The sequence below is a fragment of the Biomphalaria glabrata genome, chromosome 14 (assembly GCF_947242115.1).
Source record: "Biomphalaria glabrata chromosome 14, xgBioGlab47.1, whole genome shotgun sequence".
NCBI classification, from domain to species: Eukaryota; Metazoa; Mollusca; class Gastropoda; family Planorbidae; genus Biomphalaria; species Biomphalaria glabrata.
Window position 1 is genome coordinate 12,510,669 of NC_074724.1, and position 16,497 is coordinate 12,527,165.

The window sequence follows — 16,497 nt, forward strand, 5'->3', positions numbered from 1 at the left end:
AAGTAAAGTTCCCCCTATCCGACGATGCGGTCCATAGGGCAGATGATGTTAAGGTCATCTGTTTCTATGGCCAACGGTTAACGAGCAGGGTGTCATGTGGCCAGCAACGGCCAACCGCCTTCACTTTACTCATTAGAGTTGAGTGGACTAAGGGGGCGCCCTAAAAATCCCGAAAGGGGGCATAAGTCATTTTTAGACTAAGACTAATACTGCTTTATTGATCCTTACGGAAATTTGTTGTAATTACAAGGACTCTTTTTTCATATAAAGACAACACAACAGAAACATACACATAAATACAATAGACAACATAAAGAGTTCATTCAGCGACTACACACAGGTATCTTGGTGCATTTCACGTTCCCTGATCAATGAGTGGCGGTGATAGAGTCTGACCGAGTGAGGTACGAACGAGTTTTTGTACCGCTCCGTTCTTGTTTTTATTGACAGCAGTCGCCCACTTCGCGACGACCTGACGTAGTTCTGATGGAGCGGGTGGCCGTTGTCTTCCATGATTTTTTCGATTTTTCTTTGGCACTTTTGTTCAAAAAGTTCCTTTAAATGTGGTAATGTTGTAAGTGTAATTTTTTATGCTTTTTTAATGATGTTTTCTAGACGTCGCAACAGTTTAAATGAGGCCTTGCCTTGCCAACAAGTTAGATAGAGATGACGGAGAATAGTCAACGCACAAACTGATATATCAAGTGCTCACAGGTTAACAGTTGAAACAAAGTCAAAACTAAATTTCAGGAGAAAAGAACAACGTATTCTCTATAGCTTATAAACAGTTGTATATCTAATAAAAATGTTTTAATAAGTTTCCTTTATATAAAGTAGGTCTATCGATGAATCTATTTTCTTGCTAAGCAACACATTGAAATGTACACGCATGAACGGTCAGCGTAGGCATTAAATGTACAGGCCTGTCGTAAACAAGGTTATAAAATAAATATCTTAGAAAATAACTTCTAGATCATAAGTGTTTTTTTTACAAAGCATCTTATTGGCCCAGCTCCAAAATGTTACTAGCGGTACACTTATGCATAACATATACATGTTTTTATTATTAAATATTTAAATAACCTCAATGGTTAATAAAACACACATATCAAGCAATATTTTTTTTAAATTAAATCTTTGAAAAGCATGAAATGGTGTCTTAAAATTATTATACACTAGCCGACCGGCGCCAACGTCACTATTTTGCAAGCTCGGCCGTAGGACTCTGCAACTTCCTTCAGTGGGCCCCGAACTTTCATAGGACCCGTGCTAATTCAATTAAACCATTTCATAAGTAATAACAGAATCCTACGCTCGAAAAAAGAACGGCATTATGCAATACCCGTAGTTGTGGAATCTGGTGAAAGAAGCTTCTCGCATCTCAAAGTAATGAAGAATTACTTGAGGTCAACATTTCTCGTCGATAGATTGAAACATTTGGTAATGCTTGCTACTGAGTGTGATCTATGTAGGAAATAAAATTTGTATGACATAATGTATGACTTCGCTACACGCAAGGCTCGTAAAGTAATTATGTACATAGTAAAGAATGAATAAAATGCAAAGATGAATTTATTTTTAATACAAACTTAATTTTAACTTATTATCCGTATCCCTACCCAAACTTGGCCACGCGAAATCTGTTTTGCAAAGGGCCCCACAGTGATTAAGTCCGGCCCTGCTATTTAGTGACGTGTGAATACAAAGTAGATTACTTGTTCTCCTCCCCCCTCCATTTTTTTTTTTTTTTTGCCGTTAAAACTACGTGGGGTAAAAAAAAAAAAGAAAGAGTGATCTTTCCATGACTTCTTGGTCACAACGGTTTAGTCCTGCCCTGCTATTTTGTGACGGGTGAATGCTACTTGTATTTTACATTTTCTAAACTAATTTTCATTAAAAATTTTGTTTTTTAGAAAATGTATCTACCTGTAAAGCTGCTTTGAATCACCTTCCAGATCGTTTACTTCCATGGAATTGTAAGTACCATTGTTATAAGGAACATACCCAAACAGGTTTATTTCTCTTCTATGCGAACGTATAAATCTACTCAGAGTTAAGAAGGATATAAAGACAGTTTGTAAAAAGGGAGGCGCGGTAGCTGAGCGGTATAGCAATTGGCTTCTGAACCGAGGTCCGGGGTTCGAATCCTAGTGAAGACTGGGATTTTTATTTCCAGATCTTCGGCGCCTTTAGTCCACCCAGCTCTAATGGGTACCTGACATTTGTTGGGGAAAAGTAAAGGCGGTTGGTCGTTGTGCTGGCCACATGACACGCTCGTTAACCGTAGGTCTAAGAAACAGATGACCTTTACATCATCTGCCCTATAGACCACAAGGTCTGAAAGAAGAACTTTACTTTTTTTTGTAACAAGGGGATATCACTATCATACCAAAATATCAAAGTAACACATTCATTCTCGCCTTACCTCCCCTTGACACAAACTAAAAATCGGCTTTCCGAAGTCGTCCACCCAGGCAGGTAAATTGGCAGGTTTCAATATTTTCAGAAAAGACATCAGAATGAAATTCTATTAAAGGCAAATGACAGAGAAAAATGGAGAAAAAAGGTTAACCGATCTTATGTGATGCCCCACCAACGGTCCAGTAGACCAAGGAATAGTGAAGGTGAAGTTAGACGTGAACCTGGCCTAACTTATGTCATATAAAGATTATCTAATTGATCTAATTGTTTTGTAAAGGGTCAATCTTATTCAAAGCCACAAGGGAAAAAAAATATTCCGTAAAAAAAATAAAAAATCCTTTAGTTCAGTGTTCTATTATTGTAGAGCAGCTATGCAGTTCACGCGATAATATGAATAAACTACTTATTAGTAGTTGTTTTAAATAGGTTCCACTTATGTGCATATTAAATAGATTTTTTCTCTTTAAAAAAAAAGTAAACATTTTTTTGTAAATGTAGTATTAGTTGGAACCTGACAAGAACTTACTTAACTTAGCAATACAATTGTAAAAAAAAAATTAACTACTTTTAAAGTATGTGAAGTTGTTACTGTAGACAAAGTAATTTAAAGGTTTGAAAATCGTTTGCGGAAGTCAAACACTGTTTATGACAGATTTGAATTTTTACACAAGAAATCAGAAAGATGGTGAAACGTTTGAACACTATAATACTGAGTTGAAGAATTAGGCAAATAAAGGTCTAACTACTGTCCAATAGTCTAACTACTGGTTAACATCTTTCTTCTTGAATGGATCTAATGCAGCACACATCGATCCGATCCTGCCAGATACAAATGTAGATTTGGCACACAAAATTTGACGAAAATAAAAATGTACATGTTGCAAAGCATACAAGCTTTCTCTGAGAAAAATAGCACAGAAAATCAGAGGCAAGAAAGATTGTGTAACACTGAGATACTTGCTTGAAAGGGTATTTCCTGCATCTCTACAGTCCTCAAACAACAACACCTGCACAGCTGCACTGGCTTGGTCATGTCCGCGGATGGAGGAAAATCGTATCCCTAAAATCATCATTTATTGACAATTCGTGCTGTGCTCAATAAAACATGTCGTCCCCTACCTCCAATATTTGGTTGTAATAAAACTGGACCTTAAAGCAAATGAAATACAAAGGTCTAATAGAAAGATTGAATTTCGGTGGTCAGGTTTGCGAATCAGTCAAAACGTATGCCTAGTTAGCGCCTAGGAGGTAAAAGAATCCTGTGTGCAAATTTCATGTGAATCCATTCGACAGTCGATGAGATCTCTTGATCAATCAGTCAGTCAGTGGTATTTTATAATATAGATTCAGCAAATTTTGGTATTGGATATTAAGTGCTTTAATTCTTTTTTTTTCTTGTTTTCTTTTTAGATAAACAAGTTAATATGAAGGTGATAAATTGTTCGGATGTTTCCGTAGAAGGCGGCATTGAACCAATGCCTGTGATGCCTGCGATACAGGAAAGCTGCACAAGTAAATATTTTAAAGATGTGTTAACTATTACACTTTAAAAAAAAAATTCTGTTAAATTTAAAAAAAAAAAAACAAGGTTACAAAGATAGTTTGTGTGGAAACACAAAGTCTGAATCTGCCCCCGAAATGATCCACTTAGAGTCTTTACCAGGATTCGAACACGGGATTCCGGTTCCAAGTGCTTTACCCCTCAGCCACAGTATCTTCATATATTCATTTAGAGTACACTTATATTTTTTTAAATAATAATTATTAACCTTATCCATACATTGAAAAATTATTAACATGTTAAATGTAATAAAGAAAAACTAAAAAGATTGATTCTTCTTACAAAATTAGATAAATTGGCGACACGAAAAAAAAATTATTGACCTACTTTAGCACTTAAGGTAGTGAGCTAGCTACAGAGTACAGATGTATACAAATGACTTGACAAGCAAGACTTTCCACTCGCAAATAAAAATTAATATCTCAGTTGTATTGTGTCATACAAAGTACAAACTATACATAGGTCTAGTTAGATCTAGAACTAGTTTTAGATCTAAATCTAGATTCAAGATCTAAGTCTAGTCATAGATCTAAGTCTAGATCTAGATATAAAATAATGATATAGAATCTATTATATCTAGACTAGAACTTGTAAGAATTTACACGTTTAATCTTAAAATTAGTAGGCCTTTTGTGACCTGGTAAAGGTATAGGCCTACTATGCTGTTCGTATCCAATTCATTTCATAATGTGATACAACTGTTTACATAAAAAATAAATCTGCACCCCTAAGCTGTCAGAAGATAAGTTATTGCCTTAATAATTAAAATTGTATTCAAATTATTAATACATTTTTAATATATATATATATATATATATATATATATATATATATATATATATATATATATATATATATTATAAATATGTCTAGATCTGAGCTCTATTTAGTTTTATTTAGACTGTCAAGTGTAGGCCCCTATAATGAGGATTTGTCAAAACTACGCGCTATAAAAGTACTTCGTTTTTTTAAACTTTCAACTAAAACGAAGTTCGTATGAAAATTGTTTTCTAAAATAACATTTGAATCAGTATTATATTCCATGAGTTAGTTAATAAATGGAAAATCTATTTTATAATGATCCATTGATACTTTTTCCGTTGTGACCTTAGATGCAAATTTTTTTGTACCAATGCGTGCATCTATTAATGAAGCTTGATTTATTAATGAAGATGTCTGTGATCTTTTTAAAAGACTTACCTCCCCTGAAGTTTTTCATTGAAAAGAGGTGTATTGTTTTGAAAAATCTGCTTGCATAGATAATTTAAAAAATTAGATGGTTCACTTTCGGAAAAGAAAAAAGTAGCCGTTGCATCAGAACTTTGAATGATCTAAAATATCATGATGTCCGATTTCCATTTTCTCTTCTACTTTCTGCTATCTAATCGGGACGGACAGACGGACAGACTGGCAGACAGGCCACACAGAACTAATAGCGTCTTTTCCCCTTTGCGAGGGCCGCTAAAAATGAATTTATTGTTTTTTATTTTGACTTTAAGATCCAAGCTATATAGATCTTTTTATAGTTAATATAGAAAAAGAAAAGAAAGCGATATGAAGATCTGTGTGGACGAAAGATTGAAAATTTTATTTTTTTTAAAAGTACGAAAATAAAAGAGAAACATGGAGAGAGATTTTGAAAATAAATAGGCCTACTTTGTACCAATTTTAAATATTAGATTTAAAATTTACTTTGTTTACATGATTTATTATTTAAAATTTTTAGCTCAACCTGCTTATATATTCAAAATGAGTCAACCTCCATCAGAATCACTTCCGTGGAATTGTAAGTAACCTTTGTTTCATTGCAGCTCATGGGCGTAGCCTGGGGGGGGGGGCGGAGTTCAAATCCCCCCCCCCGAAATTAAATCCCCCCCCCCTGGAACTCTTAGAACTTTGACAGTTGATGCGTATCGTTGGAAAAAGAATTACTAGCTTATTGGCGACACTGGGAAAATTCTTGTTTGACCGTAATAATTATTCCAATTATAAATAAATTTAAATTTAGCTAAAGATCTAGAAAATCTTTTTCTTGTATAGACAATACGTCTTTGGGTATATCCGCATGTATAACCAATTTCCTCAAGAGTTTAATAAATTAATGTTTAGAATCATATCGCATACCGTCTTCTCAGACTAGCTCTAAAAGCATAAAGTCTAGTAGATTTATACCATATGATTTTTATATTCCGGATCCCCATCTTCCTCCAATGGGGCTTGTCTGAGACGTGCTGTTAACGTTTCATTGTTTCCGTTAAGCATACATACATTCATACATACATACATTCATTCATACATACATACATACATACATACATACATACATACATACATACATACATACATACATACATACATACATAGTAAATACATACATACATACATACATACATGCATCCATGCATACATACATACATACATACATACATACATACATACATACATACATACATACATACATACATACATACATACAGACATACATACATACATACATACATACATACATACATACATACATACATGCATACATTCATACATACATACATACATAGTCACATACATTCACAATTACATACATACATACATAACATTACATTCATTAAATACATACATACATAGAAAGACAGAAAGATAGATAGACAGACAGACAGATAGATAGATAGATAGATAGATAGATAGATAGATAGATAGATAGATAGATAGATAGATAGATAGATAGATAGATAGATAGATAGATAGAGATAGATAGATAGATAGATAGAGAAAGATAGATAGATAGATAGATAGATAGATAGATAGATAGATAGATAGATAGATAGATAGATAGATAGATAGATAGATAGAGATAGATAGATAGATAGATAGATAGATAGAGAGAGAGAGAGAGATAGATAGATAGATAGATAGATAGATATAGATAGATAGATAGATAGATAGATAGATAGATAGATAGATAGATAGATAGATAGATAGATAGATAGATAGATAGATAGAGATAGATAGATAGATAGATAGATAGATAGACAGACAGACAGATAGATAGAGATAGATAGATAGATAGATAGATAGATAGATAGATAGATAGATAGATAGATAGATAGATAGATAGATAGAGATAGATAGATAGATAGATAGATAGATAGATAGATAGATAGATAGATAGATAGAGATAGATAGATAGATAGATAGATAGATAGATAGATAGATAGATAGATAGATAGATACACGTAAAATGATTAACGAGATATTTTAAACGAGTTAATTTTGTATTTGTATTTCATACATTAATATTGTTGTCAATTGTCTTGCATTCAACTGTTGTTGTTGATTTCTTGTTTGTTTTCATTGTTTAGATAAAAGAGTGAATATGAAAGTTATCAATTGTTCGGTTGTTTCCGTAGAACTAGAAAATGAAAAACTACAAAATCTCTTTACAATACAGGAGAGCGATGTAGATTCCAACAAATGTAAGTATTTGAATGATGCATTCAGTCTAAACAGCCTAAAAAGCCATTTCAGTATTTAATTATTTTCATACATTTCAGTACTACAGCAAACACTTTTAGCCATCTTTACCTTCCAGAGCAGGCAAAAAAATATTTGTGTTCAAACTATAACTAGATATATCTTAGGTTTTTTTTAGTCTATCCATCCTATACACCAGTGATGCCGAAAATACTGCCCGTGGGCCACATCCGGCGTGGCGTAACTATACTCTACCCGCCGAAACGTCGGCACAAAGTGTAGAAAATCCCCTTCCCTCTTTAACCCCCCCCCCCTCAAAAGAAAGTTTGAAAAAAAAAATATTTTCCTACGTTAGGATCAATGGATAAGTACCGATGATAAGCCAGCATATTTAATTTATAAAGAAGGAGTTGTTGTTTTTAAAGAACATAATATTAAACAGCTTTATGAAACCAAACACAGAAATAAATAATGCGACATTCTTGTTTTGAGACGCGATTGCTAGATTACACCTTAATTGTTAGCTAGCGATGATAGATATCCCCCTTCAAAACGAAATGTTTTCAATTGCCGCTGACGATGTTGATCTTGATATTAACTTGCGGTAAAAAAAAAATTTGAAGTTTTTAAAATCAGAAAAGTTAGTAGCTATGATGTGCAGGCATGTAACCACCACTTTCGAAGTCATGTCAAAGAAGGTTCAACCTTATAAGATATCATTCTTTTTCTTGGGAGAAATTTGTGTGAGTGACTACTGATGGTGCCACGAGTATGGTTGACGGCAAGAGTTATTAGAAGAGATGTCGAGTATAAAATGAAACCGAGCCTGTGAGATTTCATTGAATTATACACCAACAAAATCTATGTGGCAATGTGTTCAGTCTTGACCAGGGGTTCTCAACCTGTGGGTCGAATCACAATTTTCCAAGAGTCGCCTAAGACCATCGGGAAAAAAAAATTTGTCTAAAAAAATTCGACATTGTACAAAATTTGTCTTTGGTAGCTACTATTTTTTTTTATATAATTGTCATTCGAGAATAGATGATGCGAAAAACTGAATCATAATCATCTATAATCATTCCAAACTTTGTGATTGTCACAGCATAAGCATTTATTTGTAACAGTTAAAAATACGATCCATCAAACGGTGTGACGAAACGCTCTGTTTACAATTACCAGATAATTAAAAACATAAATATGTTGATCACGATATAAAAGTAAATAAATGCTTATCATAAAATTACAATCTCAGTTATTTTTAATTAGTTATAAACAGGAATATTTATAGTTCGGTGATTAAAGATACAGCTTTGGTAATTCTATCAGATATTTACATTATGGTTACGATTTTATAACATTAGCGAAAACATGATTTTACGGCTGGGGGTCGCCGCAGTGGACATTTGTAGAAAGGGGTCGTGGAACTGAAAAGGTTGAGAACCGCTGGTCTACACCATATGACGATTATCGTGTTCATATTGTCGTTTCGAGACCAATACTACGCTTATGGGCCAATGTGTCAAGTGCCTAGACAAAGCTGCAACTGGAACTGATTGACTTACAAAGCTAGATATTCCCGATTGACAAATTGGCAAGTGGTGCAGACAATTGATTTGTACTCCGTGTTGCTTGCAGAAACGTTTCTAAAAATCTTTAAAAAAAAAAAAAAAGCGTTTAGGATTATGACAATAACTATAAGCACTTATTTGTGAGGACAAACCTTATCAGAACTGAATCGTGAGAAATCCATGGTACGTAATCGCCTCACGGAAATCTATAATTCTAGATTCACTGATGTTGTATATGCAGCCGGATATAAAGTTGGTTTTTGGATAAACTTGAGGCACGCCGACTGAGTGCAAAGCGCTTGGCCTTTGGACTGGATATTTCCGAGTTTGAATTCTTGTAGGGACTAGGATTTTTACTTTCAAGATCTTTGAGGCGCCATTTAGTCCACCCAGATCTAACGAGGGAAAAGTAACTGTTGTTCGTTGTGCTGGCCACATGACACCCTCGTTAACCATGGGCCACAGATACAGATGACCTTTACATCATCTTCCTTATTAGACCGCAAGGTCTGAAAGGGTTACTTTTTACATTACTTTGGCCTATTGTCTGTTTCCTTTCTTTTGTTGTTGATGTGGCCCGCCACACGAGTGTCGGAAATAAAAATGGCCGCCTGCCGAATAAGGTTAAGCATCACTGCTATACGCAATTCACACCAAATCAGAAGTATTATCTTGTAGTCTTTTTCTTCTCGAGATGTTTCTGTTTTACAAGATCCTCTTCTTATTTGAACTAATGAAAGCTTAAAGAATGTTGATGAGTTAACCTTCTATAATTGTCCGTCAGGAGCTAAATTCGCCAAATGTTTTAATATCTCAATTCTTTTTATTTCAATAGCCATTTAACAATGCTTTATTATTTTGAAATGACTCATGCTGTCTATGTATTAATTTATTTTTCCAACAGGTGATCCGGATAGAGAAACGATGTTGGTTGAAAGTAAAAAAGGTATTTTTTTGTTGTACATTTTATGACTACAGGCCCATTGATTGTTGTCTTTTTTAGCTGCCTAAGAATGGGAAATAGCCACTATTAGTTTTGTGTGATCTGAATGTCGCCCGTCTGTCCCGTTTGATCCACAGAAAATCCGACATCAAGATATTTTAGATTAGACCTTTCAAAGTTCTGATTCAACGGCTACTTTTTTCTTTTATTTGAATGCGAATCATTTAATTAGTAGATATGCAAACAGTTTTTTCATAAAAATGAACCATTATACAACGATTTACTATTAATACTAGACAAGAAAAACATAAAAATAGTATTTTTAAAAAGACAATACCTCTTTTATACAATTTCTAGAATGATTTTTTTTCTTAATAACTAAAGAATGTTAGATTAAATAAAAAGACAATGAACATTTTGAACGCTCTACCTCCACATCCGAACGCAATAGTCCCTTCAAAATCGATTGTAGATCTAGACCTAGAGTGATATACATAAACTCTTAAATTTATAGAAAGATCGTTAGAGTCGTTTTTGAGATCCGTGACTATGTTCCACCCTGCGCGGAGTTATATATATATATATATATATATATATATATATATATATTGTGTAATATAATAATGAAATGATAATGGAAGATGCTCGTAAGGCCTATGGAGGTACTCTAAGCATTGGAGGAAGAAGAATTACTAACTTGCGCTTCGCAGATGACATTGATGGCCTAGCAGGGACAGAAGAAGAGCTAGCTGACCTGGTGATGCGCATTGACAAGACTTCCGCAGCATATGGCATACAAATAAATAAAAACCCACTAAGTATGACCAATAGCCAACATGGCTTTAAAAGGTACATCAGTATTGGAGGTGAAAAGCTAACTAGTGTTAGCAACTTCAAATACCTTGGAGTTATTGTCTCAGATGAGGGAACGAAACCTTTACTACTAGCCCGAATTGCACAGTCCACAGCAGCCCTTTTAAAGCTTAAAATAATATGGAAAGACAAAGGCTTAGCCCTAGGCACCTAAATCAGACTGATGCGCTCTCAGGTCATCGCCACATTTTATATGCTTGTGAGTCTTGGACGCTGACTGCAGAGCTAGAGAGGAGGTTCCTAGCAATGGAATCGAGACGCTACAGAAGGATGCTAGTTATCACATTCAAAGACCGCATCACAAACCAAGGGATTAGAGACAGGGTTACTGCAGCGATGACCTGCTAACTATGCTAAGCTAAAAATGTATTGCCATATTACAAGGTCTTCAGGGCTCGCAAAGACCTTCCTTCAGGGAACAGAACCGCGAAAAAGAAGCCTGTCATGTTTTTCCACATAGAGCTCCTTACCAGTGTTGTTTGTACTTAGCTTAGAATTCAAATCAGCCATAATAAGCTTGAATGCATGATATCCGTTTTAGTCTTCGCTCTAGAACAAAATGTAGAGCTAAAGAACTCCTTTTCTTTTCTACTGCTGTATTTGTGGGTGCATAGCACTGGATGACAGTTATTTTCAATCATTTTGCATTAAACCTGGCTGACATTAGCCGACAGTAAACACGCTCCCATCCAAACAAATCTTTTGATGCCTATCTCAACAGCAAAAATCCTACCCCTTGAATGTGATCGTGGTCTAGATTTTATGTTCATAATATATTATGGTCTATATATTTCAAAACTACACTAAAGCTTTCCCGTTGTGGCCAATCTGCTAGTAAATTCTTTTCCCAACGATGTGCGTCTTCTATCAAATTTCTGGGAAAATCATTTGATCCGTTTTCGAGAGCCGTGTCGGGGTTCTAGTTCCCATGAACTGTGAATGAATTGTAAAAAGTATTTTTAGACATTTTTTTATGTACAAAGTATTTACCAATGCATTATTTTGCTTTTTATTGCATTTGTTGTCATAGGTTTTAATAAAACCAAAATCATTATAAAATGAAACTAAAGTTATTATTCATTTCAAACAATATAAATATGTTGAATTGTGTAGTATGTCATTTGGAATTTCAATATTCTATAATCTCTTTTCGTTGATCACAGATTCCTGAAGTGACAGGCAAGAACGTAAACATTGCTCAGGCATCGAGATACACTTTCGGTTTATTAATGACATTTTATACAAACCATGATTGAAGTTAAACACATTTAGATGTGTTTCATGTATATTTCATATTTCGTCATTGACACAACGGCATCGATTTCTTACATATTCTTTATGATATTTATGTTTACAGTATAGACTATATTTTTACCGTTGTTTGTGTTGTATTTTCAAATCATATTGAGTCTACAATAGTTTTGGTGGTAGCTCTATATAAATGTTTCTAATGATTTAATATTGCCGTTGAAGTACATTTAGATACTTTATTTGCTAAGTCATTTGTCATATAAATTCGTCTTAACATATTGAATAAGAAATGCGCCTTTAGCTTTGTGCCTTGCAGAGAGATATTTTTAATAGTTTTTTTTTCTTTAAACTTTAAGGTGATTAAAGTGATAATCTTACCTTGTACATTACAGACGTTCCTTCAAAAGATAAGACAAGAAGGTCTACGCGTCACCATGTGTTAATCTAATCGTGCATGTGAATTTTAGAGACTGAACTCTGCTACATCTTTTTTTTTCCTTATTGATGACACTAGAAGAAGATTCTGAAAATTATTTCTTTTGCTTTGTCTGCATTGCATATAAAATAATGTAATCCATATTTAGATTGAAATCAATGGTTCATTATTATTTATTTGTATTAACGTTTTTAAGCGGAGCGGCGAGGTTTTATACAGCAATATTTTACTTGGGAACAAATAACTGGCGTTAAGCTTGTAGTTAATAATTGTAAATCATATTTGGTGTGATTGTGTAATACAGATTGTATAAGACGTGAAGATAACGTTTAATAAATTGGTTTAAAAAATTACAGAAATGCACAACATTCTTTACTTCTTTTTAACACTTAAAGTGCGTTTCTTAAGGTCAAAATTTGAAACATAACATTTGAAACAGTAGTATACATATAACAATTTTGAATCTATGATTTACACATTTATAACGCATTCATACTTTTTATTCTTCACAGAAACAAAAAAAAAACATTTTAAGAAAAATATATTTAAAAAAAAAAAATACCTCCTCCATTTGACAACTGAAAATAAAATAAAATATTTAAAAAATAATTTCTAAAAAATTTGCCCAAGCGGTTATTGAACTCATACTATGGCACCGTCAGCTCGAGGCACAAACGACGCTACCCAAATTGTATAATTATTATTATTATATAAACATCTAGGCCTACTACTAGATCTAGTGATCTAATGTACCTAAATTTCTGATTTAAAACTTTTAAGATCTAGTTTAGATTTAGTTCTAGAATCAAGATGTAATCGTTAATAGATTTACAAATAACAAATATAAGTAAACTAAGATAATCCTTCAATTAACTCATATCAATTTTAAATTCAATAAACAACTCAGTTATAGGTACACTTCGGCTGACTAGCTAAACTTAAATTTATTTCTTTTTCACTTTGAACAATTCTAATATTCAAACTATAGTTTTCTCCATGTTGCCATCGAGCTAGTAATTCTTTTTTTTTTTTTTCAGCGATATACATCAATTGTTAAATTTCTACAAACATCTTTAGCGCCGTTTTTTTTTTAGATATGGGTTCAGGCCCCACCTTTTAGGTTCAAAGAAGTTCTGACTTGAATAGAAGTATTGTAAAAGATCATACAGAACACTCATACCAATAACAGAGGCATTGAATTACAAGAATAATAATAACATGAGAGACATTTTAAATGGATAACAGTAGTAACAGTTGTGACCTTTCAAAATTATAATTGACGATTTTCATAAAAATAAAACTATAGACTTTTCATCAAAACTTTACGCAAAGCTAGAGACTATTCATAATAATACGAACTTTCTATTAAAACAGAGACTTCTAATAGAAATAGAAACCTAATGTGATAATAAAGAGTTTAAATCATAGGATTCACATACCGAAACAATGGTAGGATCGATGGCCTTATCAATTTAACTAAATTTAGTATTAGTCCAAAACATTTAGATCTAGATTCTATTTTTAAATATAACTTTTAGAAATTTAACTTGTATGTAGTATTGCTTTAAACTTAACTAAAGACCAAAATAAACTGTATGGTCCAATATTCATATTTTAAAAGAGTATTTTACAGTTTTTAGTTATGTAGTCGTGTTTCTAAAAACGAAACATATCACATATCCTTAATGATAATGAGATTATTATGCCTAAAGGATTATTTACACTATGCGAGAAAATATTTCAATCATAAATTATTATTTACATTTTCATTACGTAGACTCTAGATCACACAAAAATGATCCAATATTTTAAACAATAGCACCGCAAACTGTTCGAATAACATATAAACAAATAGCATCTATTTTGATCTGTGTTGTTGTGGACGTTGTTGGTGTTGTCGACGTTGTTGATGTTGAGGGACAGGCCTGTTCTTCAGAACGACTGTATGTCCAGAGAATGATGTAATAACAACAGTCGACCTTGAAGGTTGTGTTGCAGAGGCTGAAAAATAGAATGAGATTTAAATATATTTTTATGAATCTTGTACCAACTCAGTCTGTTTGGTAAAAAGTATGTAAACGTTATTTCTCCGAGAACCAATCTTGGATCAAGCTGAAATTTTGCACGATTATTTCTTTTACCTGACAAAGAGAATCAATTAAAAAATTAACCAATAAAATTAATCAATAATATTGTCTTTTTTTACTTCTTTTTTTTCCTTTTTTTTTTAAAGTTTATATCTGAAGTTTTGGAAATTTATCTCAAATGTCTCAAGAAAAAAAATTGTAGTAGGTTGATACTAAATAAATTGTATGAATTTGAAAAAAATATACATAAGCCTACCTTTAATGTATTGAGATGAAGGCCCCATAGAAAGTATCCACTCTTTTATTATTTGTTTTAAATGCATTGTAATTTTTCTCGAGATTTATCAAACACTTAGCAATGACTAGAAATGTCAAATTATTTGAAATGTCTAAAATCATTCTACTTTTATACAACTGTATTTACTTCTGATTTTGTTGTACAAGGCTGACAGTAATAGGGAATATCCAATCTTATGCAAGTAGGTTGACATTAATACTGTGACAATACATATTCTAACAAGAAAAAAAAATGGAAATATTATTTGTAATTCTTAATGGTTCACTGATTTGCTGACAAAAACTCAAGTCAAATTTCTAAACATAGCGATTATTGTTTCAAAGTTGCTTCCATTTGCCAGAGTTAAGTAAGACATGTGACGTAGTGTTCCGTGCGTTTAACATTTCTAATTATTTTAGCGCTTATAGAACTACACTTAGACAATTGATACAAATATAAAGATTTCACCTCGTTCAAAGAAAATTCAAATTCAGACTATAAATATCTACTGCAAACTTATTTTTTGTAAATGTCAAGGCAGATATAGACTCTATATGTGTGTATGACTGTATGTGTATTAATTTCAAACGTCAGCTTCTAGCGTACAACTGTGTAAGCCAACCTTGTACACATTACGTCAATTTTCTTTTCTTAATTTTTGCTTGTAGATATTTGAATATTAAGTCAAAAGTAATGCTCATTGTTAAGTCATACCGATTTCCCTTATTGGCTAACGTGGAGCAGACTTATAAATCTCAACAAGTTTATTTAGGCCTACACTGACTTCTTGTCTTTTGTCTGGCATCTCCGTCTCGCGTATGTGTGTGTGTGTGTGTGTTTACAGCGCTACCCCAGATCCCCTAGCTGTCAAGAGAAAGGCCACCAACGTGATTGTTTTTTGTTTTCTTTTGACGAAGGTTGAGAAACACTGTTTTTTTTCCCTCTGATTATGATATTTATATAGTGCTTTTTTGTGTCCGACGGTACTCACTATTTTTAATTTATTTGTAGTTTAAATGCTGAGTGCCAGCACCAATGTTTAAACATTACCGTACGTGCTTACAAAAAAAGGAAAGGGGTGCAAAAGCGGTCTTTCTTTTAAAATAAAAAAAATAGGTTGTACTTTATTTTAAAAACAACATTATTGCCAAATTATAAGACATTAAATTATTAATTTAAGGGACGTCGCTTTATCTTCTGAGAAAAAAACTAATTGGCAACAATTAAGATCGATGCCTTTTTATGGCAGAACGGACCATAATATCTCCTACAATAACATACCACTATGCTTGTTAACCGTTGGCCATAAAACACTATCTATATAAGGTACATATTGATGTTTTAACCCATTTATATAGTATGTCGCACACAGACTCTGATCTAAAATTTTATCATTAGTAAATATTAAATGAAAAAGGGTTGTACCGGTGGGAGGGGCGGTAAATGCAAAAAAATTTAGAGTAGAATCTAATTGGCCAACTTAATTTCTCCTCCCACTTCCGAAATTTTTGGTTTAGAGCTTTGAATTATAGTTCCGTAACAAAACCAAGTTACAAACATGCCTATTGAACAAAATGTATCACTTTAAAATGAGCTTTTAAACAAAAAATTA

General features: G+C 33.0%; 1 protein-coding gene and 1 long non-coding RNA gene across 2 annotated transcripts in view; one reads left to right on the top strand and one right to left on the bottom strand.

Annotated features, from left to right (window-relative positions):
- Positions 1–12,737, top strand: part of LOC106061851 (uncharacterized) — a 71,322-nt gene extending 58,585 nt beyond the window's left edge. The window contains exons 26-31 of the mRNA XM_056011034.1: positions 1,914–1,976; positions 3,832–3,933; positions 5,709–5,768; positions 7,339–7,452; positions 9,923–9,964; positions 11,998–12,737. Of these exons, the coding sequence (XP_055867009.1) occupies positions 1,914–1,976; positions 3,832–3,933; positions 5,709–5,768; positions 7,339–7,452; positions 9,923–9,964; positions 11,998–12,005 (389 nt within the window). The 3' untranslated portion in view covers positions 12,006–12,737. The remainder of the gene's footprint in view (positions 1–1,913; positions 1,977–3,831; positions 3,934–5,708; positions 5,769–7,338; positions 7,453–9,922; positions 9,965–11,997) is intronic.
- Positions 12,738–12,876: 139 nt separating this feature from the next.
- LOC129922891 (uncharacterized) lies at positions 12,877–15,776 on the bottom strand. Its single transcript, XR_008774850.1, has 2 exons — positions 14,865–15,776; positions 12,877–14,522 (listed from the first exon to the last, which is right to left on the bottom strand). It is a non-coding gene; the product is annotated as an uncharacterized LOC129922891 (long non-coding RNA).
- Between the last annotated feature and the right edge of the window lie 721 nt (positions 15,777–16,497).